The 15250-nt window shown below is 50.4% G+C and overlaps 1 protein-coding gene across 1 annotated transcript in view; it reads right to left on the reverse strand.

Annotated features, from left to right (window-relative positions):
- The window catches only part of CELF5 (CUGBP Elav-like family member 5), a 51778-nt gene extending 40352 nt beyond the window's left edge, over nt 1-11426 (reverse strand). Inside the window, exon 1 of the mRNA XM_044453422.1 lies at nt 11282-11426. Coding sequence (XP_044309357.1) covers nt 11282-11426 — 145 coding nt within the window. The remainder of the gene's footprint in view (nt 1-11281) is intronic.
- Nucleotides 11427-15250: the final 3824 nt, after the last annotated feature.

Genomic DNA, 15250 nt, shown 5'->3' on the forward strand with positions numbered 1-15250 from the left:
AGAAGCGCTGGAGAGCTGTCTTGCTTAGGAAGGAACACCTAGCTCACCATGGGGCTAGTGCAACAGTATACAACAGAGTTAAATAAATCAATACACTTTTCCCTGCAGAGAACTCAAAGGGACTTTTGCATCATCCCTCCCGCTTCACAACAACCCTGTGAGGTGGGCTTGGCCAAGAGGCCACGAGCTTCAAGGCTGAGTGGGGAGTAGAACCCAGATCTCCTCAGTCCTGATCCACCACATTTGCTCTGTAAAATACTGACCCATCTTCATCATATGATAACAAATCTTGGGAGAGAAATTAGTGGATGAAGAAGTGGATGAGGTGATTAGAGAAGCTTTGATGGTGATGGTCAAGTAAATTATGAAGAGTTTGTACAAATGATGACAGCCACTTGAAGATTCTGTACAGAATGTGTTCAAATAACTTGTGCAAAATGTTTATTTGCCTTTTTCTCTGTTTGTAACTTATCTATAAAAGGTTTTCCCCTAATGTCAAGAGAATATGCATAACAATGTGAATAACAAACGCATTCCTCTGTGCTTTTCCTTTTCCTTTATTTGTCAATATTTTACACCCAGATCTAGCTGGTGGATTATTTATTCATTTCATATCTATTCCACCCCGTAGCCAAAATTCCCCGGGTCTGATGGCTCTTGCAAAACGACAACAACCAAACAACCAACAAAGGAGATCCCATAAGTCTACCCATCCTTGCCAAACATAACTTTTTGACTCTTTTCTCACTCTGTCCAGGAAAACCTTTATTCTTTCCTAAGCTGAAGCAAAGATAAACAAGCAGGTAACCTGCACAACAAAATTTTGCAGCATAGACATAGGAACCACATGCAGGAGCAAAGAGGGTTTTTTTCTGTTTTTTGCAGCACAGAGAGTTTTTTTCTGGGGTTTCAGACAACCATACCTCTTCCCCTGGGCTCTTCCTAATGGATTGCTCCTAATGTTACCAACCAAACGGAGCTATTCTGGCTTTTTCCCTTCACAGAATTTTTGCAGTAGGGATAAAAAAACAGTGATGCAACAGAAGCCTGCAGGGTTCAAAGAGGAGAGAACAGCCTCTGGGTGGTTTGTAAGTTCCATCTTTGAGTTGAAGCAGTTCATGGGCCCCTCAGCCATATTCAGCCCCTTCTGGAAGTCTGGGGTTCTTGATTCCCCCACCCCTTATCTCTTTTAAGGGTTTTTCTCCCTAAAAGAAGTTTCATTTCTAAAACCCTTGGCTTTCCCCCATGAACACCCTGCTTGTGGTTCCTATGTCAGTTAAAAGATGGGTTTGTCATCAGGGTCTAGAATAAAACCCAACACCTGGGTAGAAATAGAAGCGCCTTCCTGGGTGTTATCTTGGACTTTGCCTGGCAGGGAGAGTGGAACTAACGGAACACTGAAACATTGCACTTGTTTTCAAAATGACTGGAAACAGAAACCCCAGTATTTCAGGCAGAACAAGCTCTCGAGAGGGGGAAAAAGTAGAAGGAATAAATATGTTTATTGTCAAGCACCATCATTCTTGAGAAAAGTCACTTTTCATATCCAGCCAGTACTATGGATAAACAGGAGTGGGTTCGGTTGACTCACAGCTTTTCAACCCCGCTCTATTCCAGTGAAGATGTCCTTCAGAACTGCCTGAAATTTTCATCACCCCCTCTAATACTGATCTCCGTTGGAGAGTGCCAAGAGAAATGGAGCCACGGAGAAACAAGAGGAAAGTAACAACACACTCCTTGCTTGGAGGGGTCCTGAGGTTTGCAGAAGTGCAACAAGCCTTTGGAAAATTACCTAATCTCCTTCTACCCAGCCCAGAGAGGTCTGAGCATGCTGAGACCCAGAAAAATGGCTGGCCCCATCCCATGGAATAGCACCCTAGAAGAGGGCATGGCTGGCATATTAACACTCCCATTAAGAGAGGCTCCACTGCAACATTTCGTTGCTTCTTATTCTTGGCTTTTCTTTGGAGCATCATGGATTTCAGGCATTCTGATTTACTTAAGACATTGATCAGCTCCCTTCCAAACTGCACCAGCCACTTTCAGCAATATTAATAACAGCACCACGGCAATAAACAAAGCACCGAAGCCCAAGGAAATGAGCCAGTCTCATTCTCACACAGCCAGACAATACACAAAAAGCAGGACATCAATGCCAACTCGTCTTGCTTGGTTAAAACCTCCCTGACATGAAAGCGTCTTTCAGCCCCACATGAAAGACAGCTGGGAGGTGGCTAATTCTACCTGCTCAGGAAGACAGTTCCAAAACATGTGCCAAGGATACTAATGCTCTGGCAGGAGCAAGATGGGCAAAGGCCAGGTATAAGGAGCCTCTCCAGACTAAGGCACAAATCCTAGGACAGAAAAGCTCGCGGGGGGTGGGGGTGCACTCCAAAGGAAGGCAGGATCAAAGGCAAAAGGAGTGAGGTCAGACACTGCAGCATCTTTGAGCTTAAAACTGCTCCTACCTTTAGTTGAGCCTTTGGGAAATGTGGAAAAGCCAAGAGAGCACCAAGCAAGGTGGGTTGGTGCAGCTTCCCGGGAAACTGCAGGTATGCTGATGCAGTGCACAGACGTGAGGTTCAATGCCCCTGCCCGAGGCAGCCCCTCAAGTCGCTCTGCTCTGCTCTGAATGAGGCCTGGAAGCAAGGAAGCCGCCCAAGCAGTGGACGAAGGATGGGGTTGTGGCAGCTCCGTGCGCTTCACAAAGGACTCTGGAAAGGTTTGCGCCAAGTGACGTGGGAGCTCTTTGGCCTTGGAACAGGGGAGGTGCTTTCACTGATCTCCAAACATCCAACAAGCCAGAGGAGTCTGAGGGAGGGTTCAACAAAGGCCATCCCATTTCAGGGGCCAGATTCTGGGCTTAAAGTGTGGCTTGCTCTGTAAACAAGCAACTGACAATGCTACTTTATGGAGAGAGGGGCCACGGGCAAATGTGAGCCATCAGTCCCCCCTTCTCTGCTCCCAGGATCCTCTTTTTCCAACACATTTTCTCTGTACAAGCCATGCCATCTACCTGCTCTCCTCTTCCTCTGCCACCTTTTCTTCGCTACACCCATTACAGGGGTGGTTATGGTCCATTCTTGCTGGGAGGATAACCCCATGCACACAACACCTCTGCTCCAGAGCACACCACAAGAAGACATTAAGACACCGTGTTTTCAAGTACTTCTTACTCTAATGCAGCTTCCAACAGCAGTTTCGAACACATTTTTGAGACAGGTTTTCCCCCCACCCCCAAATTTCTAATTTTTCCACCTTGAGGCTCAGAGGAAAAGGGGAGGGGGTGGAGCAAACACACCCTCCCAAACACACACAGATTTCCTCTAAATATCCCGTTCCTTATGGTCTCCCATTTCCTGAGCAAGGCAGGGTTCATGGACATGAGAAATGGAACAGGTTTTTCCATGAGCTAGGCACCATCTGTGAGTTGCAACCCACTCACCAGCTGGAGCAAGCAAGGTAGAGAGAGGCTTCGATGGCCAAGAGAGGAGGTGGAGAGAAACCTGGCTACTGGAAGGAAAAGCACTGCTTCTTTTACCAACTTCACCCAGGGTTAAAGTCTCAGTCAACAAGCCAGCAAGGTCTAATGCTAAAGGTCAAAGCTGCCTTTCCTTTCCAGAGGTGGGGGACTGCAACTCCCATCATTCTGGCCAGCCCAAATAGGCAGGGTTAGAGTGTCCAACCAAGAACAGTGAGACTCGGGTTCACATCTCCACTCAGCTGCAAAACTGCCTAGGTAACCTCAGAACAACTGTTATTTCCTAGCCCAATCTACCTCGCAGGATTGTTGTGAGGATAAAATGGGGGTGGGAGAAGAATTTTCAGTTCCTTGAAAGAAGGATAGGATCAAAATGTAGGGGTGTTTATTCAGAACCCTGCATTCTTACTCCCCTAAAATGTCATTTTCCAAAGGAGGCGACTGGAGCACCATATTCAAAATGTGGTTGCAGGAAAAAAATTATATAAAATCTTGGGGGGGGGGGGAGGAGGAAGGCAAGGAAGTTCCAACCACTTCACTCAAAACACCTTCTTTTACAAAAATTAGATCCCACCCAGCCTTAATCTCTCAAACCAAGTACCCACCCCATCGTGGCAAAACACCCACCCCTTTCAGGTTAGATTTTGCGGTCCGTTTGATAACTGGCCCAGGGAACTAATGTCTAGTCTGTTCTACAAGGCAGAGGGACAGAAACGTAGCCCCAGGAAACACATCTACCCTGCTGGGGGTGGTCTCTTCAAGCTGATAAGCCCCTTCCCCCAGCTCAGCATTTTCCCCAAATCAGCAAGCATTGGTTTTCCACCTTTCCCCTCATTTCCCCCATCCACAATCGTCTCTCCTAAATTTATTTACTGGATGCATAAAATACCCCACCTTTTTTCATAAGAACTCAGCATGGCTGACAGGATTCCCCTCCTCCTGCTTACAATCTCATCCCCACAACAACGACCCTGTGAGGTAGGTCAGGCTGAGAGTCTGTGACTGGCCCAGAGTCACCCAGAGAAAAGCTGAATTCCTGAGAGCTTTCAGCTAAGTTATGCAGGTATTTTGGTTCTACGCCTTTGTCTCTGCCCATGAAAGGATCTGCTGACATCCAATCCCAATATTCACCAACTAAAGCAGCTGCCTCAGTCTACAGATTATTATTATTATAACATTTCAGATGCAGGTAAACCATCCCCACTCTGGAGCTGGTCAAGACAGAGACCCATATAAAAACCCCACTGACAAACAACGAAAACCTGCCCTCCAACAACCTCCTGCAGACTGCTGAAGATGCTCATGATGTCTGTAAGAAGCTATATTCGTTTCCTCAACAACGGCTTGTCCTGCACAAATTTAAAACCTGAGGTGGCATTTGTTCTCTGCGTTAAAAAAAGATCAGAAGGAGAGCAAGTGCCGTTGCCTTGCTACAATCCACTACCGGATCATGAAGGCTGACCTTCGCCACCCCACCCACAACTGATGCAGATCTGAGAACAGCAGAGCTGATGGAAAGGACCTCAGAGGTCATCTAGTCCAACCCCATTCTTGCCACCGTCGCATCCTTGCAATTGTCCATCCCATCCCTGCCGAAGCACCTCCAGTGAAAGGCGGACCACCACAAACAAACCCAAACAAGACAACTCTCACTGACAAATAGCCACCAGCGTTAAGAAGTTTGTGTCCATGTGTATAGTTCACTCAATACACTTGTGTCCCATTTTTCAGAAATTCAGCCTGGAGGAGCTACCCACAAGGAACTGGTGTGCCATCCAAACCTGCCCTGGATTCCCCCAGGGTGGCCGATTTGAAGGCGACCACCCAGCTTGACTTGTGAAGCGGGTCGTTGTACCCAAGATCCATACCCCAGGCTGGGCCTTCCTAAGTTGCCCCTTCTTTGCATCAATGAAACCTCCATGCCCACCTGCCCAGAAGACAGAGGGGCAGGGGATGCCAGGGCTTTGCTCTGGACTTTCTGCCACTGCAGCAAGCCAAGATGTGGAAGGGGATGACGAGAAGAATCTGCTGGGGCCCTGGCACTGAGAAGGGAGCTTCAGGGAAAGAGAGGTCACCATGGCGAGTTGCTTGCCCAGGACCTCCAAACCTGACACCCAAGCCTGCCCATAATGCCCTTTAAAATGTTCCCATTGGAGGGAAAGATGCGAGCAAAGCTTTGGAAAGGGAAGACAATACTCTTGCTTGGAAGCTTCGTGCAACGAGGCAACAGTAAAATAGGGATTGTCAAAAACCCATCTGGAGTTCAGCCACACGGGGGAGGCCTGGAGATGTTACACCCTTGTCAGTCCCCACCTCTGCAAAGAGCAATTGGCGTCATCCCCTCTGGCCAACCTCACAAGAGAGTTGTGACAAGGATGACGAGAGCATATGAAGTCGTTTAAAATCTTTGCCAGCTTCAGGTGTAATCCTATGCACAACTTGCAAGTGTGGTGTAGTGGTGAAGAGCATGGGACTGGGACTCAGGCGACCTGGGTTCAAGTCCCCACTCAGCCATGGAGCCAGATGGGTGACTTTGGGCCAGTCCTGGACTCTCAGCCCAGCCTACCTTACAAGGTTGTTGTTGTGAGGATGAGAATGTAAACAGGAGGTGGAGAATGTTGTAAGCCACGTTGAGCTCTTTAAAAAAAAGTGGGATAAAATAGGTTGAATTTTTTTTTTAGGTTGAAATTTTTTATTTAAATAAAAACATAATACAAAATAGGGTGGGGGTGGGGGTGGAGGAGGAGGAGGAGGAAATAAAATACAGTTCCCAGCATGCCCCAGCCAGCTCAACAAAGCAGCAAATCCCTTCTTCTGTTAAAACTTTCCTAGGGTGGTACCCTTAATCTCTGCTATTCACAGGGTTTTTTTAACCCACATTTTATTTCTTAACCAGCTTTAACTCATTTTTCAAAAAAGGAACTTTATTCAATTGGCTTTGCATTGCATTTTTAAATGGGTTAGCATCTGTTTTAACTGGTTTGGGGTGCCATCTTATCCCCATCCCCACCTTCGCTGCACGTAAGTCTCCAGTCATGGGATCTTCACCCATCCTATGCATGGACTGCGGGGCTGAGTGCCCCCCACTTTGCAACATCCCAAATTTCAGCTGATCCAAAACAAGGCAGCCAAGGACTGGCTTATTAGCTGTTGGCAAGACCCACCTGGATTCCAAGGGCTAGTGTTACCATTCGGAGCTTGGGGCCAGGTTATCCCCCCACCCACCCCAAATGTACCTACGGAGACCCTGAGGTCATATTCTGGAGCTCTTCTCCAGAAGCACCCCCCCCTTCAAAGGAAATGGGAGGGGGGCTAGCAGAAGCGCCTCCCAAAGAGGTGTGCCTGGAGCCTACTTCGAATTCTTTCCCACACCAGGTAAAGATCTTTTTATGTCCCCAGGGTTTAGATAATGCACTTTTCACCTTGTTTTCTACATGTTCCATGTAATTCTGCAGCACTGCCATGCTACTATGCAGAATTGTAACTGCAAACAGTTTTATTCTTTTAAATTAATCTGCATGTCTTCAGAATGTTTGCTTATTTTTAACTTTTGGGAACTGCCCAGAGAGCCTCAGCTAGGCAATAAATAAACAAAGAGTTTTCCTATCATCTAAAGATAAATAAAGAACCACGGAGTGGTGAGAAAGGAGGATAGAGCAGCAGTAGGAAATGGTGCATGGAAAGACCCCAGACTCCTTCCTCCTGCAAGCCTTGGAGAGGTGCCTGGCTGCAAAGGGGGCAGGGCTCAGCCTTTGGAGCCCCAGGACCCAGGATGCCGGATCTTCATTTCGGAAAGCTGGAAATCCTGCTGCCCTTGAGGGTCAGGAGCTCCTAAGATTTCACTTGTGATACAATTATGTCTTCAGCCCTTTAGTCTACCCTTTGCAATAGGGTTGTTCCATTTTAAGGTCAGCTGGTGCTGCCCCAAGAACCTGTTGTACAGAGCTCTTCTCCACACAAATAATACCAGGATATTGATTGATTGATGGATTGATTATTTCGATTTATATCCTGCCTTTTTCCTACAAAGGGCTCAAGGCAGCTTACATCATTCTCCTCCTCCATCTTATCCCCACAACAACAACCCTGTGAGGTAGGTTGGGCTGAGAGTCTGTGACTGGCCCAGAGTCCCCCAGTTGGCTCCATGGCTGAGTGGGGACTCGAACCCGGATCATCTGAGTCCCAGTCCCATGCTCTTAACCACAACACCACACTGGCTCTGAATAAACCAGTTGCAATGTATGGCTGTGAGAGCTGGACCATAAGGAAGGCTGATCGCCGAAGAATTGAGATCTTTGGATTGTGGTGCTGGAGGAGACTCCTGCGAGTCCCTAGGACCGCAAGGCAATCAAACCGGTCAGTCCTAGAGGAGATCCACCCTGACTGCTCTTTAGAAGGCCAGATCCCGTAGATGAAACTCAAATGCCTTGGCCACCTAATGAGAAGGAAGGACTCCCTGGAGAAGACCCTGATGCTGGGAATGATGGAAGGCAGAAGAAGGGGGCGGCAGAGGATGAGGGGGCTGGATGGGTTCACTGAAGGCGGCGTGAGCTTAGCTGGGCTCCGGGGGACGGTGGAGAAAAGCAGAGCCTGGAGGAATGTTGTCCATGGGGTCACGATGGGCCAGGCATGACTTTGCAACTAACAACAACAATATATGGCTGTGAGAGTTGGACATAAGGGAGGCTAAGTGATGAAAAATTGAGGCCTTTGAATTGTGGTGCTGGAGGAGACTCTGCGAGTCCCTTGGACCGCAAGGCGATCAAACCGGTCAGTCCTAGAGGAGATCAACCCTGACTGCTCTCTAGAAGGCCAGATCCTGAAGCTGAAGCTCGAACACTTTGGCCACCTAATGAGAAGGAAGGACTCCCTGGAGAAGAGCCTGATGCTGGGAACAATAGATGGCAAAAGAAGAAGGGGACGGCAGAGGATGTGGTGGCTGGATGGGGTCACAGGGGGCAGTGGGTGTGGGCTGGGGTGGGGTGGACTCCAGGGGATGGTGGAGGACAGGAAGGCCTGCAGGAGTGTTGTTCATGGGGTCACGATGGGTCGGTCACAACTTCATGACTAGCAACAACAGCAAGCAAAATGTAATGGTCAGGCCTATCTGTGCAAGACCACAAGAGGGGCAACAGAAATCCCACCACCACCGGAAGCATCGCTAACCCCCTGAAGAGATTGGCATGGATGCCAATGGAAGAGTTTCTTTTAAATTTAATTTCATGGGATGGGGGCAATTTTGCAACAGGATGGAAAGAAAGAGATGAAGGCATGTGGGGAAAGAAGCAGGGACACAACACAAGAGACCGCACATCTTAAAAGGACGTGTTGCTGATTTAAAAAGACACGTTGCTGATTTAGGATCAGCTGCAAATTCAGGAATGTCTTTAGTCTGAAATTATTTGGATGAGGAGATGGTTCACTAGGTTCACCTTGCATAGAATTTTAAGAAATCCTAGTCATTATTTCTAAATTTGCATATAGATAGAAGTCAACATAAATTTTATACATTTATTTGTGGCTTAGGATTCTGTGACCTAAACCTTTTAAAACCACCTTTTCCTCCATTCTTTATACATTTTAAGGCTGTCCCTTTAAATGATATATTTATTAGATCCCCACCTTTTATCCCACCTTTTTATAAAGAACTCAAAGCAGCTGACATCATTCTCCCTCACCTGCTCTCCCCCTGCAACAACAACCCTGTGAGGTTGGCTGGACTGAAAGTCTGTGACTGGCCCAGAGTAACCCAGTGGGCTCCATCGTCAAGTGCGGACTAGAACCCAAATCTCCTGAATTCCAGGACTCCATTTTCAGCGCAATGGCTTTCAGATTTGTTCGTATGGGTATGTCCTCAAATGGTAGTCAGAAGGTCTTGAGCCTGGACAGTAAAGAAGAATTAGACCCAGGAAGGAAACTTGTTTTGCTCTTCAAACCTCTAGAGCTTCTGTTCAGTAACAGTGAATAACAAGCAGATTGCAGGGTTCTGCCTTCAGGCACTGAATCTGGGCTGGCAAGAGAACAAAATACTGTAAGACCCAAGAACTTAGTGGTGAAAGCACACAGACATATGGCAATGGAGATGGGTCACCTGAAGGCCATCTAGTCCAACCCTCTGCTAGATGCTGGAAACTAAGAGCTGTCCAGCCTCTGCTTGAAGACCTCCCAACAAGGCAAGCCCCCACCACAGCAAAATATTCCATTGTCCCCAGTGCTCTTACCATTCTCCTAATGGCCTACCGAAATCTACCTCCACACACACACACTGAAATTTAAGTCCTTCAGATCTAATCCTCTTGACTCCATGACAGTGCTAGAAAAAAACCTTCTAAGATTTGAAATAATCCAGGATGTCTCTGCCTCTTCCCTCCTGGTGCCTTCAAGGCTAAACCTCCCCTGCCCCTCAACTTATCTTCGCAGGTCTCATTTTAACCATCCCTGTTGCCTTCCTCTGAGCCTATTCCAGTTGGTCCAAACATCCCCCTTGCAATGTGGTGCCAAAATTGGACACACGTCCATGTATCAGGCAAGTCCAGGTACACACTGGCCCTTCTAGGAGAGGCTCTGGACAGGTGACCACCCAGCCTTTCTCACAGGGGATCCAGAAAGCTAGACCACCTCCCCGTTTTTCTTCATGCACACGATTCCCCCCAGGAGAGAGCCAGGAACTGTGCAAAAGTGCCGCACGAGCATGGCACGAGCACACGCTCCTTTCAGGGCTCCTACCAGGTTCACCACCTGCATTTTAAGAACTGCTGGAAGCATCTTCGGACACTTCCCCCTGCCTGACGAGCATCTCTTCAAGCACACGCCCCACTCACATGTTTTATGCACACATGCTCACACAGTGCACGGAGAGGGCCAGTGCGCAGCCTGTGCCATGGAACCATCACAGGCATGGCTCCCGGGACCACCACGGCTCTTGGCAAACGAACCGCCTGGCCCGGCAGCCGCTTCGGAGCAACTGCGTTCAGCCCTGGGGAGAGCAGGCCAAAAGCCGTATTGTTGCCCCCTTTTTTAGCTTGTAAAAGCGCACATATTAAAATGCAATTGCACACAGGGGGAGTTCAAGCCCTTCTGTCAAAAGCATTAAAGAACGGATCGGCAGGGAGGGGTGGGAGAGGGCTGACGGCTAGGAAAATAAATTGATGCATGAAGGAGGTTTGGGAAACAGGAGAGAGATGGGAAAGTGACGGGCGGTGGGGGATGAACAGAGACAGAGAATGTGGTTTGGCGGAAGTAAACGCATGGATATGATAGTGATGGAGCAACAAGGGAGAACCTGGCTGTATCCGTACCCCGAATCTTTCAGCCTGCAACAGCAGTGGGGTGGACTAGGGGAAGGTTCGCACATGCTTGCAGTCTTCCTGAAGGCAGTAATTGGGCCAAGGGGCCTGGGAGGAGATGGGTACCACTCTCAGGATGCGTTCCCGGGAGGTGGCCGAAGGGGGCCGGAATAATAAAGAGGGTGGTTGATGCTCTGGAGAGGATGGAGGGCGAGGATGCCGGTGAAATGAGAATATGGTGACAGGTTGAAGAGCCCGGGGGAAAACGTGCAGAAAGGGCGTAAGAGCCGGTCGGAGGCGCCGCCGGGAGTGAGGGGAAGGCGCCCCGAAAGGGGTGCGGGCGGCGGGGCGGCGGCGGGGGTGCAGAAACCAGACCCTGGGGGGCAGCCGCGTGGGGGCGCGGGCGGCTGGGTGGAGATGCAGCAGAGCGGACGCGCCGCGGGGGGGGGGGGGGGGGGGGGGGCGCGGGGGGGCAGAGCGGCGCGGGGAGCGCGCGGGCAGGCCGCCGCCTCACCCTTGTGCATGCCGGTGTAGCGGTCCTTGAGCACCGTGAGCTCGTAGATCTGGCCGAACTGCTCGAAGAGCGGCTTCAGGTCCTTCTCCTCCAGGTTGCGCGGGATCTGGCCCACGAAGAGCTTGATGGCGTCCAAGTCCTTCATGCCGCCGCCGCCGCCGCTCATCGGGGAGGCGCGGGGCGGCTGCTGGGGCTGCGCCGGCCGCCTGGGCTCGCTCGCCGGCAGTCTGGCCATCCCGGGCGCCGCGCAGCCGTGCGCTCGGAGGACGCGAGCGAGCGAGCGAGCGCGGAAGGCCGCCGGCCGCTCTGCAGCGACGCCGCCTGGCCGGAGCGGGCACTGCGCGGCGGGGCAGCCGGGGGCGGGCGCGGGCGCGGGGGCGGCGGGCAGCGGGTGCCCGGGGACGCGCGCCCGGCAGCAGCCCCCGGGCGTTCCCTGCGGGGAGGCGGGCGGGGGCTCCCCCCCGCGCTCCTCAGCGAGACTGCCCCTGTCCGTGGAGGCTCCACTGAGCGGCGGCCCCGGGGCAGGGAGGGCGGCCCGGAGAGGGGCCTGCGGGAGAGACCCGCCGGACGGAGGCGAGGCGAGGCGAGAAGGCGGAGGTGGCCAGCCCGCCTGCCTCCCTGTGGCGTCCGCTTTCGCCGCGGCCCAGTGGCCATCATGTCAAGCGAAGCTGCAAACCGCAACGGGATTGGCGTGCGCGTGGGGGGAAGTACCAGGATTTGATCACTGCCCTTGCAAAGCGAGGAGTGGTGCGGCCAAACAGTTCAACGGAGGGCATGTGGTTTGCGCACAAAAGGACCAATCTGTCATTAATGCTGCGAAAAACTCCCAGCCGAGAAGCTGAAAAGCCCCACCCCCATGGCTCAATAATGCTGAATTAGAGCAACCACTCGTCCCCCTATGTGTGAAAGTGGATGCCAGTAGTCCTCTTTAAATTCAGGACCTTGAGGTCTAGAACCTTACTCTTTCTACTAGGCCCATGGCACAGCAATAGGACCCGCCTCGAGGCTGGGCCTGCCAAGAGACCCTGATAGCATAAGCTCCTGGAAGTGTTCCTCTTCAGCACAAAGCTTGCCTGTGGGTCCTGCTGGGGTTTTGCTCAAGGGCCCCTCAAAAACAGGAAGGGTCAAGGCCTCTTTCCAAATTCCTGGGAAGAAGCCAGTCAGCAATTACCCCCCTGAGCAGCCTCCAAAGGTTTGGGGCTGTGGGAGCTGGTGCATTCAGTAATTGGGACAAGTGGCCTGACATGGTTGAAAGCCAGGTCCTAAGTTTCAACATCTGTCCATTCTTTCAAATTTAATCTTGCATGGCAGCCAATGGACCAAGCCCCAGACCAACAACGGAATTTTCTGTTTTCCAAAGGCCAGTGGCATATTGCTCATGCTCGGACAATGTTATGCATGTCTGAATAGAAATACATTTGTACAGCTCCAAGCACACTTGCAGTTGCAGGTCTGCTTTCCCAGGGAAATTTAGGTGGGGTGTGGAAGGAATTCTAGTACTGAGACTCTAGCCCAGGGGTCGGCAACCTATAACACTCAAAGAGCCATTTGGACCCGTTTCCCACACAAAAGAAAACACCGGGAGCCGCAAAACCCTTTTGACATTGAGGGAAGTAACTCAGTGACTGAGAAACAGAGAGGCTAACAACCAAGCCAGGAAGCCTGTCTGACGGAATGTGGAGGCGAGAAAGAGATAATTGGGTTAAGGAAAGAAGGTTACCTTCTATCTCATATTCCCAGTAGTTTTATGGGACGGGGTCACAGGGCTAGGTGGAGCCAGAAAGGAGTGAACTAGTGAACTTGTATTATGGACATGCAGGCGTAATAGGTCGATGGATATTATCTCACACACCTCGAATGATGGATATTATCTCACCTCGAATAGACAATGGGCTAATTATAATGCTTTTTTTGTTAAAAAAAAAAGGTGCCACACCTTGAATAGACAATGGGCTAATTATAATGCTTTTTTTGTTAAAAAAAAAAAAGTGCCGGAACTCATGTCTTGGGGTCACACTTTTACACAATGGTTGCCGCCGGCACTCAGCACGCGACCACATGACAGATCCCAAGCCAAGCAGCACCCTCACAATCAGCGCCGACAAGCAGCGCTGACACACAAGCAGGCCTCTGGCACTATGTTAATGATTTTTGCTGCCGATCTGCTACGCCCAACAGGGTGATTCACAATCACTTGGAAAAATCCGTCAAAAAACGGTGCCAGAACGCCATTCCGGTGTGTTCTATGACAAAAAAAGCCCTGGCTAATTATAATGCACATGTGATGCATGTCGCTCTATGTAGAGGAATGAGATGAGAGATATGAAGTAGGCGGACGGAAAGCCTGTACCCCCTTAGTACCTTGTCTGATGAGGGAATTGAGGGGGGCGGCTATGGCGGCCGAGTTCGGGTGCAAAAGGAGGTGATTTGTGTGTTTGTGCTTCGGAGAGATTCTGACAGAGCGGGCTCTCCCCGTCTATTGCAATAAACGAAGGAAGCGCCTCACTCTGATGGTAGGCTTGGTTATTTCTTGAGGAGAAGTATTTTTGCTGCTTTTTGCATAACAGCCACGGGGACACATCCGAGATCCATTGACCGATCCATCTTCGACTTGTCTGGCAGACAACTGAGGGAGTGCGCACCCCACTGATTTTGGTGGGCCCAGAGGGAGGCTGTCTGTTTGAGACGGGGATGATCGGAGACCCAAGGCATTTTTTTCTAGTGACTACCACAGGAGCCTCTGGATGCGGGTGAAGGAGGAGAGCGCAAAAGTTGGCTTGAAACTCAACATTAAAAAGACTAAGATCATGGCATCTGGTCCCATCACTTCCTGGCAAATAGATGGGGAAGAAATGGAGGTAGTGACAGATTTTATTTTTCTGGGCTCCTAGATCACCACAGACTGAAACTGCAGCCAAGCAATTAAAAGATGCTTGCTCCTTGGGAGGAAGCTATCTAGACAGCATACTAAAAAGCAGAGACATCACCCTGCCGACAAAAGTGCATATAGTCAAGGCTCTGGTTTTCCCAGTGGCGATGTATGGCTGTGAAAGCTGGACCATAAGGAAGGCTGAGCGCCAAAGGATTGAGGCCTTTGGATTGTGGTGCTGGAGGAGACTCTGCGAGTCCCTCGGACCGCAAGGCGATCAAACCGGTCAGTCCTAGAGGAGATCAACCCTGACTGCTCTTGAGAAGGCCACATACTGAAGATGAAACTCAAATACTTTGGCCACCAAATGAGAAGGAAGGACTCCCTGGAGAAGAGCCTGATGCTGGGAACAATTGAGGGCAAAAGGAGAAGGGGACGGCAAAGGATGAGGGGGCTGGATGGGGTCACTGGGGCAGTGGGTGTGAGCTAAGGTGGACTCCAGGAGATGGTGGAGGACAGGAAGGCCTGGAGGAGTGTTGTCCATGGGGTCGCGATGGATCGGACACGACTTCAGGACTAGCAACAACAACCACAGAGCGATGCACCAGGAATGCCGGCTGGGTCTAGACCTGAACACTCAGGGTGAGTGACGGGGAATAAAGGGTCTAAAAGGGGGGAATGCCCCTGAAGGCAAGGAACGAGGGAAAGTTCCTGGCATCCCAGATTGGACTCCACTGGGGAGAATGTTAGGTTCTGGGATAATCTTCCCCAGGGTAGGGGACTGGAAAGGGAGGAAATAGTGCACTACTGTGTATTTGTATGGCCAAAATACACTCTAGTCATAGGATTCATCTGGCCCGATATGGGTCCAATGACCCCTCTGCATGTCAGGACTGAAACCTGACAATAATCAAATCAGATCTGGGACTGAGGAATCTACGTATGTGGGCAGCTGGCTGCCTGCCTCAGTTTCAGCCCATCTGGAGGCCTGAAAATCATGGGATCCCTTAGATAATTTGCCACCATACTGTAGGAAGGATGAAGGCGCCTCAGGAACCACTCCTTCATTCCCTGAATTCCCTAAGGAGGTTCAGAGCTTG

The sequence above is a fragment of the Varanus komodoensis genome, unplaced genomic scaffold, assembly GCF_004798865.1.
Source record: "Varanus komodoensis strain SLA01 unplaced genomic scaffold, ASM479886v1 scaffold79, whole genome shotgun sequence".
In the NCBI taxonomy this organism is placed as follows: Eukaryota; Metazoa; Chordata; class Lepidosauria; order Squamata; family Varanidae; genus Varanus; species Varanus komodoensis.